At 42.8% G+C, this 22,190-nt stretch overlaps 1 protein-coding gene across 1 annotated transcript in view; it reads right to left on the bottom strand.

Annotated features, from left to right (window-relative positions):
• The window catches only part of OSTF1 (osteoclast stimulating factor 1), a 235,363-nt gene that overhangs the window by 15,155 nt on the left and 198,018 nt on the right, over nucleotides 1-22,190 (bottom strand). Inside the window, exons 6-9 of the mRNA XM_069229196.1 lie at nucleotides 18,810-18,917; nucleotides 14,352-14,401; nucleotides 14,163-14,241; nucleotides 2,959-3,057 (exon numbers count right to left, since the gene is read on the bottom strand). Coding sequence (XP_069085297.1) covers nucleotides 2,959-3,057; nucleotides 14,163-14,241; nucleotides 14,352-14,401; nucleotides 18,810-18,917 — 336 coding nt within the window. The remainder of the gene's footprint in view (nucleotides 1-2,958; nucleotides 3,058-14,162; nucleotides 14,242-14,351; nucleotides 14,402-18,809; nucleotides 18,918-22,190) is intronic.

Here is a 22,190-nt window from a genome sequence, read left to right as displayed (position 1 = left end):
TCTTGAGGAGTTGAGAGGCAAGGTCAGGCTTGTCTGGCATGGTGCGGCTCTGAGATTGCCAATATTCGCAGCAGATAGGCCCAGAAAGCAACCTCTTTGTGAGACCCTGACTAGTGCGTCTCACGGGTTTTTGATGGGTGCCTGTTCAAGCCGGAGGTAAATGAATTTAAGCGTTTGCAATAGCTGTGCCTCCAGCGCTTCCTCTGTGATGTAATGAGCTCTGTCCTTCGACTGCCTGTCACCATCTGGGGTGAACTCTCTTGCTAATCTGCGGGGGATAGCTGCTGGCCTGTGCTTCCAGTGGTTATTAGTTTGTCCTATCTACTGCCTTGTGGGCACGTTGTAGCTGGGCCTGCAGCGAAGTCCCCAGGCCCGGTCTCAGGCTCCCCTCATGTGAGATTCCACCGATGGCAGGGGCCTCTAGGTCGTTTGTAGTGCAATAGGCCTGCAGGATGGCTGGGACTATGGCCTGGCTCCCCCTTCTGACTCCTCAAAAGTAAGTATGCGGCGGAGATGCTTATCAATGGGGTTCACCTTATGTGGTGGGAGTAGAGGCTAGGTCTTCGCCGGGCACCTGGGGGTGAGTCTCTCACTTATAGAAGGGGCTGGGCCTATCGCTGCTGGTAGCGGTACTCTGAGTCAGTTGTGTGCCAAAAATGCTGCCCAGATACCAGGGTTACAAGAGTGCTGCACTCAAGGCCTACCTTCAAGCGGTATGTGTTGTTCTTATTATGGCTATGCGGCCGCCCAATAGCCCCCAGTGTCCTGCAGTTAGTCAGGAGCGTGCAAGGGAGGGGCCCGCATGGAGCTGACCCCGGTACTTACAATGCTGTTCTGGGTTGGGATAGGGCCTCCTGGCCAGAGGTGCTGCCCCAGGGGTCAAAGGGCATCTCCTGCAGCCTATTCTCCACACTGAAGGGCCCATTCACCAGCTCCTCTCACTCTGCACTCTGCACATCCCTGTTGCCACCAGCAGCCAAGTCATTGCACCGGCTCTCAGCAGCTGCACCAAGGAGCAGCTCAGCACAGTCGTCAAAGGTGGAGGCGTGTGCTACCAGGGCACGCCTACACTGTTGTTTGAAAGGCGCAATATAGGGCCAAGTAGGGAGACTGCCAGTGCTGTCGTGGACGAGCCTTCTGTGCCGGTCACTGTGTCAGTTCCAGCACTGATGGAGTGTGACACCTGCAATCTTAGGTTCAAGCCTGCAGTGCAATGTCAGCTGCCGGTCCTCTGCCATCTGCACCTTCGCTTTCTGTCTGTGCTGCTGACACTGCTCTATGTTTGGTTGGGGTGCAACAAGTCGGGCTGGTGTCATGCCCCTTTAGAGGGATAACGGGGGATTCACGGATGGGGGCAGAAAAACGCATCCAGCCGTCTGCCATCTTTGCCACGCCCCCCATGGTGTACCAGTTTAAACCACACTTTTAATACGAGTTATTTCATATCAGTTCTCCCATTTAAAAATAAATAAATGCAGACATCCGGATGAAAAGGTATCCGTTTTGAATAGGGGCCTCCACTGTTTTGCACAGCATTGGCACTACTCTGCAGATATAGAAAGGAAGTTCTGCAGATACAGCAAGGAAATGGCCATATTAATCTTAAACTATGTAAAAGCAATATCAATCACATAAGAATCATTAGCAGTAACAAAGAGTTATAGGCTGTAGATTCAATGGCTGAATGATGACAAAAAAAAAAAAAAACATGTAGTGGTCTCACTATGGAGGAAGGCTAATATGGTGCAGTGTGACAACTGAGGGCAGTGTCCAAAGCTGCTGTGGCAAAAGGTGTTGGTGTCCAAGCTTTACAGAAGCCTTTATCTTATCCCTCAAGTAGGAGTTTTCCGCAGCACTGGTTGTAGTATTGAAGACAACAATCACTTCCAAGGCTTAGTCATTGACAGCTTAAGTGATAGCTCCTTCCTAGTGTGATGAACTAAAATTGGTCCGATTTCCAAACTGAAACAGGGCCACTCTAGCCAGAGTTCAGCTCAGCTAAATGTAAAAATATCCGCTCACTAAGTTTATCATTCCATTCTGACAGAACAACCACATTTCTAAAATGTCATTTGGTATGACAGACTTCAGACCAACCACATCCAAGAAGTCAGAAAGCTCTAGGCAAGTCAAAACAGTAGTGCATAATACCTATAATTTCTGGGAGATATTTTGTTTATGAACCACAGTTTACTTAGGCATCTTTCTCTTTAACAGAGTGGCACATGCAAGAAATGTCTTCGCATCTCTTTTTATCATATTTCCTTCCCGATCTGCACAGGGGCGGCTCCTCCATGAGGGCAGAGGGGGGTTCCCCCAAACCTCCCTGCCAGCAGCGGCAGCTGCAAAACCTTTACAAGGAAATTATAACAAAATGTTTGTTATCATTTCCTTGTAAAGGGGCGGGCCACTGGGGTGACGTGCTCTAAGGGGGAGTGCTTGGGAAGTGCTCAGAACTCCCACAGCACTCCCCCTCAGAGTGCATGTGTTTTTGGCCGACCGTCTCGTCACACATGCGCACAGGGCTCTCTCCAGTGACTGGATCTGTATTCTTTTGCAATCTTTATATTAATTGAATGGTGGATGCACAGAATTTCTAAAACAGTCCCAAAACTAGCAAATTGTACATAAAAAATGGGCTCTCCAGTTTCACAATTCCGTGCATCCATAGACTCCTGATTTTTCAATTTATTTTACTTGTCGGCCTCAATTTATAACGCAATATAAAGAATAGTACAAGAGCCAGAATGGAAAGGCAAAAAACCTAGACTAGGCACACAAACACATTACCTCTCTTTCCCTCCCTCTCCCTCCTTCCCTCTCACCTTCTTCCTCCTCTCATAATAATACTTAAGAACCACTTCGTGATGACGACAACAACAACCAAACAAATGGCAGAATAAAACATCGGTCCAATTTAGACACTGCAATAAAAATCTCGAAGACCACAGCTTATACCTGTTCCGTGTTTCTTTTTGAGTAAAGAAGCACACTGGGCATTCGTAGCCATATCCAGGGCGAGTTTCTTTTCATTGTTTTTCAGGTCTGTTCGTGCACCTTTTCCAAATGAAACAATAAAAAGAATAATTATACAACAGTTGTAAAACAAATTAAATCTTTGCACAAAGAACATTTTTGTACTTCTCAAAAGTCACTAGCAAATGAATTGAAATGCCAAATCGGATGTGGAACAAATCATAAAGTAGCCTCAGTCATAAGAGTTCTTACAAAGTACAGAACGACCACATAACTTCTCTTTTACAACTCTGCTTGACACAGCAGTAACATTCTGACCTGCTGTCTTTTATTTTTATTTTTCAGCGGCCACATTCTGAAATGTGGGTGAGAACTTCAAATCCAATGAGTTGGAAATGAGTGAGGGAAATTGAGGATGAAGTTTTTTTGTCCTTCATTACCTGCGTAGATTCATCAGTTTAAATGGTATTCCTGAGTGAGCTGGCTTTATTCTAGATGTGACAAAGCTTGGGTGCCATAAATCGCAAGAAGCATAAAATATGAACCTCCTTTAAGAGTCAACTAAATCTCAATAAATGTAAACATATTTAGGATCTTTACTAGAAAATTTAAAAACATTTTCCTGCAATAAGGTTTTAAACGTGTAGTCAAATGCATCTAGAATCTGATGTATGTCAATGTTTAAGTTCAATCTTTGGTTTAAATTTTACTAACATTCCTTATTTGTGGATCTCATATTTAAATAGTGTAACAAGCTCCACACAATTCTTATTTCTATTCATTTCACTACTGCAAATGTTAGAATTAGAATGTTAGAAGTTTAGTCCATCTACTCTGGAATGCAACAGAATATTATTTATAACGTAAGTACAGGGACTTCATCTATGTGTTCAGCTGTTAGATGCAAGCAAGCCAACAAACTAGACTACTAACTAGTAGGAGAAGTCCCCAGAGACTGATCGTTGTCTCCAGACATTCTTCTATTTGATATCTACATTGGGTAGTTGTTGGACCTGTTTGTCTCTGTGGGATCATCCCCAAACATTTTGCCTTCACCCTTCTGTTTCTATACTTGTTTTTGTAGGCTTTTAGGACTGTGCACTTTACCACTGGTAATCAGTGCTAAAGTGCTTGTGCTTTTTCCTTTAAACATGGAAAATTGGCATTATGGCCAACTGGTATATTTATTTTACTTGTAAGTCCATAGTAAAATGGAATGCATGTACCCAGGGCCTGTATATTAAATGCTAATAGAGGACTTGCAGCACTAATGGTGCCATCCACTTAAGTAGTCTTTTAAACATGTCTCAGGCCTGCCGTTGCAGCATGTGTGTGCTGTTTTAAACTGTCATTTCAACCTGGCTAAATAAACCTTTTGTCAGGTCTAAACCTTCCTTTCTAGTACATATACGCCTCCCCTTGGTTAGCCCCTAGACAGCCCATATTTTAAGTTTTACGTGTCCAGGTAGTGAAAAACTTGCAAACTCATTTTCATTATCGCATGGCCTGCCTCTTCCATAGGATAACATTTGGTTACCTCATTACATTTAATAAGTGATAACTCTTGATTGTGAGTAGATAGAAATACTAGGTTGGCCTCTAAGTAATTGCAGTTTAAACCCCTCTGTAAAAGTGAAGTGAGATTTTAAGTTATAATTCAGAAAATGTCTCTTTTAGAAAGTTGCCATTTTATTGTCCTAACCATTTGGTGCCTGCAGTCTATTCCTGGGTCATAGTCTGTTGGCAGGGTGGGCCATCCTGGCTTAATGAGGAGGAGGAGCTGTCACCTACCACACTTGCACTTTAAAGGCAATGGCCTAGCACACTCACAAATGTCTTTACATTAGCCTACTGGCCCCTCAGACAGACTGGGACCAGGGCAGGAAGGCAGGAATTCCAGACACCTTGGTAGGGGGACCGACAGACCCACCTCGTCAGATTACTTCTGGACCTGAAGAAGACTGAGAAGGACTGCCCTGTTGCAAGAAGGACTTCCCTGCTGCAACAAGGAATGCACAACTGCTCTGCTTGCAAGGAGGACTGCTCTCCTACCCTGCTGCCTGAAGAAAGGGGACTGGGCCTGCGCCTTGAACCCAGAACCACCATAGTGATTCCAAGGGCTCCAATACCCTTGAACCTGTGCCTGGACTCTACCTACTCTGAGTCCTATCCCCTCCCTCATGTGGTGCCTCCCCAGTACAGGACCCTTGGAAGCGGGGCTAAAAGTGCTCTGCCAGCCCAGCTGTGGTCCCCATCAGAACCGGCGCAGCACACCACTACCCAACACAGCTCCTCCTCAGAATCAGCACATTGTGATGCAACTCAACGCAGTATCTCTTATTGCAGTCCCTGAAGCTCCCCATAGGAACCAACGTAGCATGAAACAAATAGATGTAGACGTCACCTTGCAGCTCCTCATCAGAACTGACTCAGCACAGCACCACTCGATACAGGACCCTACATCGCTCCTCTGAACCACCATGACCCATCACCCACACATCCAGGACATTTGGTAGAATTCTCAGCTGGCCTAACTTGGTCCCTGTATCCGTTCAGCGCACCATCATGGTTGGCCTGAACTTGTGAGTATGTACCAGTCCGGGCACGACCAGGTACCCATAGTTGGTGGTTTATGCTTTTGTGTGATATTTTTACCCAAATGTTTCCAATTGCATATCACTGGTTCCACTGATAGGAGTTTTTTCTGTCAAATAATTTATTGAATTTTTCTTTCTTTTTCTAAATTGGTGTGGGATCTTTCTTGTGTTGTTTTTTCACTTTATTACTGTTTAAGTGCTGCATAAATACTTTATACGTTGCCTCTAAGTTAAGCCTGATAGCTTTGTACCAAGCTCTCAGAGTATTAATCACAGGTTAATTTGGTGATTTTTGTATTCACTCCAAAAGAGATTGTGGTTGTTGCTTGAGAAGGGCTCATATCCCCCTCAATAAATAACCCAATTTCTCAACCCCTCTACTCCTACCACTGATTTAAGATTTGACTGCTGCTAAGAATATTACAGTCACATCTGTAATAGTGGTCTATTTAAATACTTTGGGCTGGCGTTCTTGCACTACAATATCTCTACAGCAATTTTTTAAATTGGGAGGCCAAAAGGCTGCAAAGTTACCCTCTGATTTGTCTCTCATCTTCTCTCGGAGTTGCATCTCATATTTCCTAGTGTGACTTTATGTGTGATACTGTTATGCACAGAACTTCATCACTGAATAAATCACTTTTCAAAATGAAAAACAAACAATGCAATGCAAACATGTACAGGATGTGCAAATATAAACTTATGATGATGCAGGGGACACCTTAAGACAACTTGGAAAAAAATCCACAGGGTATCCATCAAGCAGGATTCTCCAGGAAAGATGAATTAGCGATGGAATTCGGATTTGGACTGTGTGTCAAAGTACTTCTGTGCTGTGAGGTAAAATACATGCAAGGTTGTTGATTCAAATGCTGACTTTGAGAAATCTACAATTGTCTTGATTAATCAAAAGACCAGGTACTCCAGAATCGGGCAACTATTTTCAAGGATCGCATGAAAGGAATGAGAACCTGACCTTGTTACAGAGGTAGCAGTCACTCCCATAGTGTAAGGTGAATCAATGGTCCAGTATGCATGAAAACCAGTACCTGTTGGGAGAGTAAAGAACTTTTGCATGTCCTCAGTTCAAGGGGAACCAATGAAGTGGGAGATAAAACATACTGGAATCTATTCCTCCCATGCCTCAGTGATAGAATGTCTCAAGGTTCATCCCTCAGCCCCACCCTCTTCAAAGTACACATGATCCCTCTGGCCAGCATCATCTATCCTCTCCCGTTCTGATGACATTCAATTCATACTCTCCCTCTTAAACTTGACCTCCAACACAAGAAACAAGTTCACCACCTGCATGACCAAAGTCGCTAACTGAATGAAAGACAATTGTCTCAAGCTCAACTCTAAAGAGACAGAAGTAGTTATTTTTGTCAAGAATACCTCAGTATGTTTCTCCAAATGATGGCCGGCCGAACTCGTACCTACACCCACACCTAGTACCCATGCCAGGAACCTCAGGAACAATCAACAGCAAAATGGACATGACATCACATGCCAATGATGTTACTGCATCCTGCTTTCATTTCCTGAAGATGCTGAGGAAGATATTCAAATGGGTCCAAGGAACACTAGAAAAACTGCTACTCACGCCCAAGTCACCAGCAAGTTGGACTATGAGAACACCATCTATACTGGGATCACCAAGAAACTCACAAGAAGACTACAAACAATCCAGAACTTAGCAGCCAGGCTCATTCTCAACATCCCACACACAATTCACATCACACCACATCAACGAAATCCATTGGCTCCTGGTAAAAAAAAAAAACCTGCCCATTTCAAACTCTTAACACACACATTCAAGTCTACACAACCTAAACCCCACCTACCCAAACAGTCACATCGCCTTCCATCAACCCGCCAGACACTTCTGCTCTGCAGGGCTCCTGCGTGCAAACATCCAAGGACCAGATCAGGAGGACTGGTGTCCTCTCACATTTCTCTTAAAGCATAGAACAGCATCCTACTCCATATCGGAGCCTCCTCCTGTCTTCTTGAATGTCGCAAGAAGCTGAAGACCTGGCTTTTTTTCAATTATTCAACCAACCATAGGCAGGGATTGGTACACATATCTACTGAGAGCCAGAATGCCCTTGCGAGTTATAGTGTGTTTTACAAATACACCTAACATTACATAATACCCCTTAAATGTACCTTCCTTCTTTGAACATCCAGTTTCTATAATAAGAAGCTTCTTCTTTTTAGGCCTGTTCAATATATTGTGAACCAGACTGCCAGCACACTCCTGTACAGTTACTATAAGTAAAGGTAACCTATTTATTTATATGGTGTGATACAGGGCAGACTAGATTCCTGAGGGTTTCACAGTACTGGACAGGAGACAGGGTTATCAGCCTATACAATGAACATCTAGATTAGCACCATAATGAACCTGATTAAAAAAATTATGATACACATTCTCCACACACACTTTTCTGAGAGTGATAGATAAGGAACACATTTTACATCGTAATGCAAATTAGGTACATGCTTTTCAAGGATCCAGTGAAATGACAAGACAATAAGGAGATAACGGTAGCAATATCAGGCCAACAGTTCAGTAATTCGATGCAGGGAGTGCCCTACACTCATAATTGTAGAAGTCCCCAGCCATAAGAGGAAGAGATGACTCAATCAGCATGAGAAATAGAAGTTTATACATAGGCCTAGGGCAGGAAGGCGGTATAAGGGAATATGAGCAGCGAGGTTAAGAGTTTAAGGCTCAATCTGGTGAGAAATGAGGTGCAGTTAGTTCTATTATAATCACTGCAAGAAAGTGCCCCTTTGTGTATGGTCATCCCCTACTTTTTGCCCCCAGGGCTGATGGTTATGACTCTATTATAGCACTGGAGCATGCTGTCCAGGCCCCAGTGCTCATTCTCACTCCCAAAACTGGTTTGTCGGCTTCGTAATTCTCTATTTGGCAAAGACTTTACCCCCCTTATAAGTCCCTAGTAAACGGTACTTGGAGTACCCAGGGCAAAGGTGGTAAAGTTATCCCCAGTGCTGCAGCTCGAGTTTGTGTCACCCTGGGGACCCAGGTCAACTACTGATAGCAGGTCTGCCACTGCAGACTGCAAGAGCAGTGCAAACTACTCGATCTCAATTGTTCACTCACCATGTGTGGCACAGTACCATGCACTGCCCTTCGTATATTTCAGACTCCCCAAAGAATGTCCTCCACCCCAGGAGGCAGGGTGCATTATATTTAAGGTGTAGACATGTAATCTCAAGCTTATATGTCTCTAGTGTCTTTACCATTAAAGTACACTATAAGCGATAGCAGGTCCATAGGATAATATAGAACTTGCACCAGGGTAGACCCGGGTTGCTAGCTCCTTGACGATACCACCTAGATATGTCGAGTTTGATGTAAAAAAATGTATCTTCTTACCCGTGATACGAAACTGGTGGCAAGAGACAGCTAGCATGTACCCAGGTGGCACCTTAACGATTACACACCTGGTTGCCCCAACTTCTTTGTGCTCTGGATGTTCAGCAAGTGCTTCCCCGCACTTGCTGCAGGCAAGACAGGATTCTTGCCTCCTGCCAGGGAGTGTGAACACTCCCGGGAGTCAGAAAAAAAGGCTGAGGCAGAAAGGAGGTCACACCTCCCAACCGGGCTAGTGAATTGGCACTTCAGGGCAGTGAGCTTCAAATGCTTCACTGCCCCTTTTCGGCATCTATGCTGTTCCCCAGAGAAGGACAAAGCCCTTCCACTGCCTAAGGCAAATTTGCTCATGGACAGCCAGAAAATTAGGTATGCAGGGGAGTGCACACCCCCAGAAAGCTGGCCCCATCTCTAGGGTGAGCTGCCCAGTCTGTGCACTAAATTTTGATTTCTGCAATGTTTGGAGTGGCAGAATAGAGGGTTCTGGTAGAAAATGGTGAACCACTCCACCGCATGTGGTCACCCACCTCAGGTGCCGAATAGCTGTAGGACAAAGGGGCCCATTGTTCACTAGCCTTCACGCCCCTTACTTAACTAAATCCAGGATTTAAGGGATCCCCCTGACACCAGAACCTCAGATCTGAAAAACTGACTTCAAAGAAAGACCAAGAGAAGCCTTGTGTCGCCGACAACAGGACTTTGCCCACTGCAGCGCAGCAAAAGAGCGATTCTCTATCCCTGTGGCAACAGCCTTGGAACTGAGTGAATGACCCTGGCCCTTGGCTCCAACTCAGCACTCCCGACCAGAAGGTCCCCTGTAGACGCTAGAAGAACCCTCAGTCTCCCTTGGACTAGTGGCAGTAGTCCCCTGCAAACTGCAGGTAAAAACGCTTGCATGATTCGCAAATTCACCGGCCATTGGACCCTCCGTGGGTTTGCCCAAATCCAGGTGGTCCAGTGTCTTCGTCTTGCGTGCCCCTTAGTTTCATGAGGCTACATCACTCCCCTGGGATCTGTGAAGCTTCCAAAGCTTTCCTTTGTGCTTACTGCTGTGAAGGCTTGTTGGGTGCAAGTCGGGTAACTGACCCCCCCACACTCGACACTGTATCTGAAGGGCACACCATGCAGTCTACATCCAACCTCGACAACCTAGTCCCTGCTGTGTTCTTGCATCTTGTTTCTTGCAGCTCCGAGAGAGCGGCAAATTCAGCACCAGAGCAGGTCCCATTCAGCACACCGGGCCAGGACAACTCTGCACCCAGACTCCACAGGTCAGGTCAAATTGAAATGACTGTTGTGGCCTGGTCCCAGGGCCTGCACCACCTTACCCCTATAAGGATTCCATGTAACTCGACCTCAAAGTGACCGATTGTGACTAGTGGCTTTTCCCATTGACTGCAACATTCTGTTTTTAATGTGCGTTTTTACATGTTTCAAAAATCTATAACTCCAGTTGTAATGATGTAATACAGTTTGTTTTGGTGTCTAAAATAAGATATAAATACACTCTATTTTTATAAACTGGTGTCAGATATCTTCTGAGTTGTATTAAGTACTTATCGTCCATGTTGGTACTCTGAAATGCCTAACATATGTTCCTCTAGTAAAGCCTAACTGCTTTTTGCCACACTACCAGGAACGAGCTAAGGAATTATTAGTGTGAATCCAAGGACCTTATATCTTAAGAGTATTGTGAGACTATTACATGGTGAGGACTAACCTCCACACCAACATTATACTCCACTTTCCTACAATCAGAATTTAAAGGTTTTATGTTGGTGGTGTGCCACAATGTGTTAAGCCTAAAGATGTAGGTGCTTTTTGAAAAGCAGTATCTTTAGTTTTTTCTGGAAGCCTAAATCGGAGGACCAGAGCACAGATAAAGGAATAGTTCCAGAACTCTGTGGTACAGCCAAAGAAGAACTACATCAGTGTTTTTGACAACAACTGAGTTCAAGGATCTCCAAGTGCAAGCTGTGTTTCCCATGTACGGAACTGCACCTTTGCAAAATTTTAGGTATGCCGGTCAAGTGTTTCAGACGATTTACGTATAAGTCTTTGTCATTCAGGAAGGATTCTTTAATACAAAAGCTGTGTTCTGTTTGGAGGTTCAGTTGTAATGGGAAATGAGATGCCAAATAAGATGCCACAGTTCATAACCACTGCAACACTTTTGCTGCATGCAATGATATCTGTGGGAAGTGACTGTCACCTTGATTGTTGACATGGAACATGGGGTGGCTTCTGGAAAGGCAGGTACTCATGAGAATGATTGCTTTTAGGTCTGGGAACTGATGGGGCATGACCTGACACAGACAAAAGTACATTTTAAAATCTCATGGCGTGCATGCTAATAGCCCTTCCCCTACATACATTTGGAGTAATCTATTGTGATAGTCCTTTCCACAGGAAGGGAGAGAAATGGCATTTGCACTAGGTCGTTCTGCACCAAGGCCAACCAGCCACCCAGGAAGCACGTCTGCAAACTGAGACTAATGCCAACTAGAAGCTCTTCTCCTGGTGCTAGTGCTGCACTAGACATACCTGTGTACAACGCATCTTAAGGTACAACAGTGCACCAATCTGCACAAAAGAAGCCATGAATCCGGAGCCACATGCGTTACAAAAGTTCCACTAAAGTGGGAGATGCTTATACGTATCTTGAAGGGCAACAATCCTCTTCAGTGTGATAAAGCTTGAAATTTGGTAGTGTCCCTCATGTCATAAAGTATGATTTATTTGATTCAGAGCACTAATAGTTTAAATGTAGAAAGTTGCACTGAGATGTTTATAAATGTACCTAAGTCTGACTTTAGTGGTATTTGAATTTAATGAAATGTTACTGAAACAAAAGTGGTTTTACATTGTAGTTTAGACTCAAGACAAAGGGGATATATTACAATGATACCGAATTTCTAATGATTAATGAATTAAAAAAGACATGCAAAAAAGAGAGAAATGCAGTTCTCTGCTATTCTTAATGAAATGCGATAAAGTTTTATCGTTTGAAGTGAAATGTATTATTCAATATTGAAGCATTATTAATGTGCATATTACATGTGTTTTATGAAACAGAATAATTAAAAGCATTGGTATAGTTTTTGTGTTAGCATGAGGTGAGACCTGTTGAAGCTTGTAATTTGTGACAGTGCTAGAAATGTGGATTCATTTTTTAACGAGAACCTTTATGTAGGTTTGGTTCTCATGAGAAGCTTAGCAAGTTGGTAATAAGCTCTATTGTTTAAGCATGGAGAGAATGAAGTACAGCATCCTTGAAAGAAAACCAGTGTGGAAGATGAACTGTCATCATATACAATTGTGTCAAACTTGCGTGCAGCCTCATGGATGGAAGATGTTCACAAGGCAGACCTGGGAAAGAATTGAGATGTTACAACTTGGAGTGGTACAATTGATTATTATTGGATGATGCCCCTTCAATGTAACATAGACTGACACCTTTGAGGAATCAGAATGCTTTGGGAATGCTAAAATATTGATGGACATTTTAATTTTGAGCAGCCTAAAGCAGTTCCTGAGCAGTAACAGTTCCCCAGCAGTTCTTAGCAGCTTGCAGAGATCTGCAGATGCTTATCGATGCCTTGCTGACCCTGATGCTTTGCTGATGAAGCATCCCTGAATGCGGTATTTCTTGGACAGCCCTCTCAACTTGTCGCTTTGAAATGCCCTTCTAAACTTAGAAATTTTTCTATGTCCCCTTCAGAAGTCTGTTGACCAAGCCTCTGATATGCATACGCTATCCATTTTTACCTACATTTTGCTTATTTTACATAGTAATCTACGATTCGAGATTAGCTTTTTCCAATTATTTTTTGTCCTTTTTGTGCTTTTGTATTTTGCTTGCATGTGTTACGCCCCACACATTAATTTCCCTGATTTGGTCAGATGTAGGGTTTTCTGCTGCCCAATCTAAATTTATTACTTTGTTAGATTGAATTTAAAAATGATTGTCAATCCTGAGCAACAGTGGGTCTCTGTATTTCAGATATTCCTTTTAATATTGGGTATTGTTCTTCTCAAATGTTTAGTTTTGTTAATGTTAGCTCGGCTAAACGTTTTTCGGTGCCATGGGCAACCCTTGGTGATAATGTACGTATATATAATTTCATTCTGAGAATGACTTATATGACATTTATTTTGAGCTTGTAATAAACCCTTTAACTTTATTTCGGATTGGCATTTTCCTTGTATGGCCAAATGGGTCATCCTATCTAAATTTACTGAATGGTAATTGTAATTTGTTTGCATGGCATCTGACTTGGGGCCTGGCGGGGTGGAGGTCGGACCGCCATCAAAGCACCAGTCCGGCCTCCACATTACAACCACGGCAGAGCCACCACAGTTGGACGCTGACTCTGCCAGGCTGTCGACAGCCTGGAGGTCTTGGTGGTCTCAATCTGCCAGAGCTGCCCTGGGGATTAGGAGTCCCCTTTCTGCCAGCCTTTCCGTGATTAAGCCCCACCATGCAAAGCTTGGCAGAAAGGGGGTGCCGTGGGCCCCATGGACAGCCCCGTTGCGCTTTCCACAGCCTGAATTACGAGCAGTGGAAAGCGCAACAGGTGCTGCTGCACCTGCCGCACCACCTCATTGCCGCCGACTCGATTACGAGCTGGCTTCAATGTTAAGACCCTGTTCACCGCAGGGCTGGAGGGCGGAAACAGTGGTGAACTCGTAATAAGGCCAGCAGTGTTCTGGCTGCACTGGGGGTCAGGTGGAAGTACGGGTTTGGCAGGCGGCCACTATTTGACAGGAAGACTTCCACGAATGTCTGCCTTGGTAATGAAAAATGGTGTGTTTCAGGTGACAAATGGGACAACTCTGAACCAATACAGTGAGTTATACCCACCACAAAAATAAGACACTGGTGATAAGGGGCACGAACAGAGATGAAATATGTGGGAACAAATCCCTTGACTGGTCTCTGACTGATGGACCTGCTCTATGGCCCCTGCGATACCTGCACCAAAGCCACATCCATAGTTAAATAGCAGGTTAGCATGAAAAGAGGAGCAGAAAGGGGTCTACAAAGTTATGTCCAGTTCGTGTGTAAATTAATTTTATTAACAAAACACCCGTTAAATTTCTGATTAATAGCCATGCTCCTTCAAGCCAGACATATTTAGAGGAAGGTCTGTTGCTTCCAGAGACTACTTCCAGCAACATACCTTTCGCCAGCAGCAGTTCTACGATATCCTGATAGCCCTTCCACGCAGCTGCATGCAAAGCGGTGTCTCCTAATTTGTTCTGACAAATAAGAAAATATAAACCATGTGTTTAAATATGGAAAAAACTGATGGCACATCTGTGCAACTTGCCAAATGGACAAGGGAATACATATACCTAAGAACACTTACCTGTTGGTTCAATTCAATGTTTGGCTGAGCAAGCAAGACTTCAACAACATCTAAATTAAAATAAAACATAGCAAAAGGTAAAACAAGGTTTCTTTGCATCCATAAAATAGTGAGTAAAAATGCATAGGAATAGTGAATGGAAAGTGAATACGTTTATGCCAGAAGGACACAAGTCTTGTTTCAGATTGGAAGGTAAAACAAAATTTGGGGTTCAAATCTTGAACTACTCAAAGAACAGTAAAGAATTAAGGGTTGGAACATACATTCTTGGGGGAGTCCTACCACTCAAAGCCCCCCCCCACAACTCCCACCAAATGCCAAGTGGAAGATAGGCATGGTGCACTGCATAGATGCAGAGAGGGTGGTTTACGAGGTAAGGGGCTTGCCAGGGAAATTTTGGAAAGTATGGGACCCCAAGGAGAGAATACTATAGGCTTGGATGGGAAACACAGAGACCACATGATGCCCTGCCAGGGGAGTAGGACACTAGAGGGGATGGAGAGGCCCGGACGTTTGATGTCATGACTCCAGAGGGGGGACGTTGGGGGCAATATTGGGGAGTAGGCATTGTCTAGAAAGATTATGCCTGCATATGCGGGTGCCAGTGTATTCCTGCATCTGGTGGGGGCCAGGCGGGGGGGTTGGAATCAAAGAAATATGCCATGCACTGCACAAGTACATTGAATGGTGTTATGTTTTGTATGAGTTGTTGCTAGCCAAAGGCAATAAACAATAAAAGTATATGTAAACATGTATATATACATATATATATATATATATATTTTTTTTTAAAGGAGTTTAATTCTCCTCCAATAATGTAGGTGCACAAATCATGTAAACTATATACATTCAAATCAAAATAAAACACAAGTCTTTTCTACAGATTACTCCTGGAATAAAGTGCTTGATCAGATGGTGCTGTATATTCAGGACTGTGTATATATAATGTAATGGGAAAGCCCAGCATATGCTGTCAAAGCGAAAACGAGATGACCTTGTTTTATTCAACACAATTATTGTTTTGGTAAAATTCTCTAAGCAGTACCCACAGAAATGTATATGAATCCCATCTACAAGCAGCAAGGACACATGGAACTATGAGAAGTTATGTATTTGACACTACATCAAGACTGCTGCACATGCTCATGTTAGGATAACACAATGATATTGATAACATTATCATTTTCGTATTCACCACACATTACTTGGGAAGAGCACACACAAATGTTTGAAGCAATTAAAAAAAAATGAAATAAAGGAACAAATTACAAGCTTTATGCTGTAACTAAACAATGAACCTTTATTTATTTTGTTTGCTTGAACACAGAGAATGTGAGCTACGAAAACAATTCTTCATCAAGCATGCACATACATCTAAGTAATAATCAAGTAGGTGCTATGCTTGTTCTTGGAATAACATTTCTTATACTGCAGAGACACTAAATTGTACAGAGCCATGAAATTTACACAATAATGACTCCTTTCACTCAGGCACCCGTAAAAGGGTCAATATTACAAGGTGCCAGGGAAGACAAGCTGAAACCCCCTGCAACGGGTGGGTGCTTAGGAGCTTCTTTGGAAGCTCCTAAGCAGTAAATGTTCATTAAGGGGTGTAGAAACATCCCAAGGGTGGCACACTCTGGAAGCTTTAGGTTTTGTTTTGGAGTGCAGAGGTTGATGGTGAGGTGAGAGGGCTGAAGTGTGTCAGTAAGTTCTTGTCAGGAAGCCCTGCCCCCTCCTCACATGGTGACATTTTTTGAAGAAGGGAGGTATGAAACTCTCATTAGTTTTATAGACTTACACACACACACAGTCATATATATATATATATATATACACACACACACACACACACACACCAGTCTAAGTAGTAGAGTACTGCTGACAATAGATGAAAGTCAGAAAAGCTGTGCACAAGTGGTTTGGAGGGACACAACCTGCAGGGTATGTCGAAGTACACTTGCCGCCAGGGCCAGATTTAGAGCTGGTAGCTCCCTGTGCAACAGTTTGTGTTGGTGCCCCCCACCCCATGACCACCTCCTCAGATTCCCTCATTACCACCCAGCAAATGTGCCTCTCATCTTTCCGTAGCCCCCCCCACCTTTCACAAACATTCATTTGTTTTAAAGCGCTTGAAAAGGCTGGCTTTACTAATCCACTCAGCTATCCACATGAAATATAATTATTGTCCTTGCAGCAAGCATATTAACCCTCCAACCTACTTTATGGCGAGTCAAAGCTGCCGCTAGACAAAACTTACATCTCTCTCTTTAGCAGGAACACTAATCACAAGAGGTATCTTGACATTTTAATCTCTTCATGAAGGCTGGACGTACGAGGAACTTTTCAGCAGCTGCTTTTAAACCGCAAGTTTCTTAAGCTATTGCTAAACACAGCACCCCTCCCCTCTGAGGTCAGGCCCCCCAATTCAGGTCAGCACCCGGTGCGGCCGCACGGCTCACTCCGCCCTAAAGCTAGTCCTGCTTGCCACCCCCACCCCATCCACAAAATGGAAAATATGTGGCCAAAGTGAAGACGTTTCACAGAATCCTAAAGTGGATAAGAGGCCACTGAGTAATGTATTTTAACCACTGAACCAAACTCTCACTACAAGAAGTTATAAATGTAGTAGGAACTTTTTAAGGAGTCACAAAGCTGAGCAAATCAAAGGGACCAACATTCTATAAAATGTGAAGCTTTCTCTTCCTCAATGTCCAGAAAGTCAGATTTGGCAGAAAAGATAAGAGAGGAAGGCCCTGTATGTTGGAGTGGCGCAATTTCGACTCCATACTTTAAATGTCGATCATTGTGCAATTATGCATTTATATTTCACGTTATATTTACTGTCTGGGGGTGCAAGGTTGCCGTTGAAAAGCCAGGTCCTGAGTTTCTTTCCGAAATCCTCGAGGGAGGGTGCTGTTTTTGACGGTGGAGGGGCAGTTCGTTCCAGGTCTGGGTGGCGATATAGGAGAATGATTTGCCACTGCTACAACTGCAGTGGTTGCAGGGTGTGTGTGCAAGAGTTAGCATGGAAGAGTACAGCTGGACTGGAGGGGTGATGGAAGTTCAGTCTATGGTTGATGTAGGCCTGTCCTTAATCGTGTAAGATTTTGAACTGGTATCTCTTCTTGGTGGGTAGACAGTGGAGGTTTCTGAGGTGGGGGGGATCCGGGATGAGCCTGGCTGCAGCATTCTGTATGGTCTGGAGTCTTTTGAGGAGTTGGGTGGAGATACTGGATTAGAGTGCATTGCCATTGTCGAGGAGGCTGGTGAAGAGGGCCTGGGTGATGGTCTAACTAAAGGCCTTAATTGTGAAATATATTCTTTGTTTAGTTAACATGCTCTTTTCTTGCAGGTGTGTTTCAAGGCTTTGTTAGCTAGAGGAAAAGAGTATAACCTATATAATAGTTTCACTGATAGTAAGACTTGAAAAGAGAAAATCTCGGCATGAATGTCATTATTTAATGAGCAACTGAAGTCTCCTTTTCATCGTATAACAGGAACGTAAGAAGTTCAAAGTCAAGATAACTGTCCAAGCTCTGTGGGATGAGAGATGTGGTTGATGTTACAATTTATGAGATGGACTCGAAGATCACTGGTCTCTGGAGGAAAGGGAGAGACAACACAGATGTTGAAGGTTCTGTTTGTTTTAACTAATTCTTACATTGTTAGAAGTTGAGGCAGATTCCCTTAGACCTTCAAAGGATACAGACTTCTCAGCGTCCTTGATTTTAGCAAGTGTGAGGTTCTGTGCTAAACACATTTCTTTTGGAAGACTTCTAATGAAGTGTTCAATATGCTGACACCTTCTCACATTCCAAACTTGCCATAAGCAACTCTCCAAATTGCCTTAGACCTTTATTCTGACCATCCTCAAAATGTATTTATGAACCATCTTAATTTTTTACTTATAAGAATGACTAGATGCCTTCAATAATTATTTCATACTTAAGAAGGCGAACAGGAGTTTCTTTATGGAATAATTGTTTCTAATTCTCAGCTTATGTACTGCTGTGATTGTAATTGCTCTGTTTCTTGATATACTGAGCCTGAATCAATTGCAATAATTCAGCTTGCTTGCTGCAATTGTGTGCCTTTTTAATATTCTAATGACATGCATATATATTTCATTGAAATTGATTTGGAATAAATCAACTTAATCTAAATTTCCGATTCCTGGTCCTTATTGTAGGATCAAATGAGCTTCACTGTAAATTTAATTGTTTGTTAATGTAACTCTCATGTGCATTTTGACTAACGAAAAAAGGTCCATTGACAAGAGTGAAAATTCACGCGCCTGCTCACTCTCAATGTTAACGGAGGCAGAACTAGTAATTTTGCTATGATGGCTGAATGAGCTTGTCTTAGTGGATTGACGAATTAATGAACACTGCTGAGCAGGTTGAAAGAGTAGAGAAAAAGAACACAATATTCTGAACCACAGTCTAAGTGCATTACCTCGATGTCCTCCGTGACAAGCCCAGTACAAAGCAGTGCTTCCAGCTTTATCCAAACCATTCACACCAACTCGATTTTCAAGGCATTCCCTCAACCAGCTCAAATTTCCTGCAAAGAACAGAAAAAAATCAAAAATAAATAAATGAAGAATGGACTATACATGACACATCAGAAACCTAAGTCTGCCTAGTGGGAAAAGATAAAATAAAAGCAGAAAAATTGCACACACTTGGAATCCTTGAATTAAGACCAATGTTGTACCTGATTCAGGGAAGGCAGTTTCATCTGTAAACATGTGTTTATGGCTAAAAATAACTTTATTTATGCCAGAAATTCAAAAAACGATTTATGGTGTCAATAGTTTTGTTTTTGAGGACCTCTTCACCGTCCCCTTGCACCACACCCCAACCACCAAATGCAAAGAAAACAGTAGTAAGTTCCATAGAAGTGTCTAGAAGTAGGAAGAACAAGGTATTCTTTACCTTGTAAGTGTACAATTCACAAACTTGAACTCAGATCCTGGCAAAAAATGGGAGATTTACTCCAGCGAAGGGCTGTAGTAACCTCCCTTCCAGCATGGGAATGGGAACAGAAAACCTCCAGGATTTGCTGAAGATGTAGTAGAACCACGGGGAAAAAAAGATTTTCCTGTGGAGAAAAAAAACATGCAAAAAATATCCTTCACACATGTGGCTGCCTTTCTCACTATGCATAACTGGTCGCTAGGTACTACTCCATGTCAAAGGAATTAGTCTTAAAAAAAAGTAGATGCAATAGTCTGGAACCCTGCACCTGGCATGGCTTTTCAGACATAATATTACACATGCTTAGTGCATTAAACAAAAGTGTACTTTAAGGCAAAGTCATTTAACTCTGCACATAGACATATATAAATATGATAAGCAATGTTGATAAAGGTGATTATGTGTTACTCATCCCCCTCTGGATGGTGTGGGTAACTATTTAGGTTTTTTTGCTTCCAAAAGCTTCAGCTCTCTTTTGGAGACCTTCTGCTTCCAACATATTACATCTACTCAGACAGGCCTTGAAAATTCATAAAATTGTTACTAAACCTGCAGGTTGAATAACTTGAATAACCTACTCGACCTAAATATAATGTTCTTGACCCATAAATGGGTCTCAAATTTTGTGATCCTAGGCAAAATTATTTATTTTGCAGAGTCACCTTTTCCTTCATTCTCACATATGAGTGCACCTTCAAAAATGTGAGTTCAGCTTTTCTGCTGTACAAAAAAACTCCTTTGTTTGTTAAATAGAGTAAGGCCCAGATTTACAAGCGACATGTGCCGCAGATGCGTCATTTTTGTTAATGCATTGGTGGTGCAGGCTGCTCACCCATATCTGCAAGGCCACGCATATCTACAAGGCCTTTACATGGCCTTGTAGATATGGAAGTAGGCAAAGCAGTGCAAGTCGCTGTGTTGCCTTATTTTGCGTCAGGGAGACGTGTCCATTGGTGCTGTGTGGTTGTTCCCATGCAATAGCCATGGATTTTGATGCATTTGCAGATTTACAAGGTTTTGTGACCCTCTGTATGCGTCAAAACCCTAGGCCACTCCAAGAGTGGCGTAGAAGTGATGCAACGGGGAGAAATATCTTTATTTCTCCCCGTTTGTTCCTCTTTCTATGTGAGCTGCATTGTCCAGCAGACATAGAAAGAGGAAAACTCCTCTTGGGATTGTTTTTGTGCTAGAAGATGGCATTTCCTACACAAAAACAATCATCCCCACAACGCAGGGACGTTCCACCATTGTGAAAGGGTTCCTGCGTTGGTGCACAGCAGCAATTTGTGCCCCAGAGCAGGGGGAAAGGACAGGAATGTGCTGTATATCGTAGATAAGGTGCATTCCTGCCCTTTTGTTTTTGATGCAGAGCAGCGCAGCAAGAAGGCTTGCAGCACTGCCCTGCACCAAAACATTGTAAATCTGACCCTAAATGTTTGCTCCATGTATAATAAGAATCTAGCCCACATGTAGGGTATACATGATCCATGACTTGCCTTATTTTATTATTAGCATTGCCTTCAGGGCAGAAGTTTATGTTTAAACACTCACTTTCAATAAATATTTTACTGAAGCATGATGTGGTAGCACACAGTCATTTACAGACAGTACATTTCCAAGAAATATCCACAAACCTTCCCACTATCTTGCAGCTTTACTGATACAACTATGTAGTGTATTAATAATCAGTGAGAACTGGGTTTCAGGAAACGTAGTTATCATTTGCACATCACAAAGTAAAGTGTTCTTATTTTTTTCATCCTATTAAAATATTTTTTTCATCACACTGAAGAACAAAAAAATAGTCTTTCATAGCTACTAACAAGTATTTTGAAATGTTTATAGAGGTGACTTAGGGCCAGATGTATCAAAGGGTTTTACCCATTCTGTGTCTATGGGAAAATGTGTTGGTACATATGGCCCTTAGTTATTTAAATGTTATGGATTAAGAAAAACCCACCTATCTTTTCTTTTCACAGTTTTTACCGCAGGTCAGACAGGTCATCTTAGACAATCCTGGAACTCTGAACTCAGAATGGAAAAAGCCAACGTGACTTTTGACCTCTTTCTCTGAACACAAAGCACATGTAATAAGAACATGATTTAAAGGCATCTTTTCACTTTCTGACTGAACATAACATCTGATCTTTGTCAACTGCCAGAAGGAGTTGGTCCTAAAAATAGCTGGACCTGAAAAAATTACTTGCCATAGCGAGTGGTCGAGTATATTTTTCGAGCCCTGTTAGAGTGGGCTTCTGCTTAGACATTGTCTCATAATTTGGTATTTTATTTGGTCTTTCGAAGTACTTTAGTATTGATATGATTGCTTTCCACCCTATTCTTGTGTTTTCCCTGCCCGGGAGCATTTTGTCCTTTAATTACGGACCTGAGGGGACTTTTTTCATTTTTTTCAGCATTACCTGGAAATGCATGGTTTTCTTGTTCTTCCTGCGCTCCTGCTCTCTATTTCTACTTTAAAGTCCCACACACTGTTGCTTCCTAGTTCCTGCTTTTATGACCCAGCACTCCTGCGCACACTATTTTTTTTCCACCCCTCCAGTCTAGGTCCCTGTCCTGCTGCTGGATATTACTATGGCACTGATATTACCTCATGGCTATCTGAGAGCTTCACATCAATTAGATTCCATAGAACTAGATAACAAAAGAGAGAAGATCAGTCTAGATCTTTAGAGGAAGATATTAGAATTATGAGACAAGAAGAAGTAACAGCTGAATCAGTATCAAAAGATAGGTCCACTGATTATTTGGTTCGAGATGGAGTCTGAGTAGGTGGTTTTTTTGGGCCCTCTAAAGTCTAGCAAGTGTGAAGTAAGCAGTTTCAAGTTCTGAGAGCTTG

This window comes from Pleurodeles waltl, chromosome 1_1, assembly GCF_031143425.1.
Source record: "Pleurodeles waltl isolate 20211129_DDA chromosome 1_1, aPleWal1.hap1.20221129, whole genome shotgun sequence".
In the NCBI taxonomy this organism is placed as follows: domain Eukaryota; kingdom Metazoa; phylum Chordata; class Amphibia; order Caudata; family Salamandridae; genus Pleurodeles; species Pleurodeles waltl.
The sequence above is the reverse complement of the archived record's forward strand: the minus strand, read 5'-3'. Positions and strand labels throughout refer to the sequence as shown.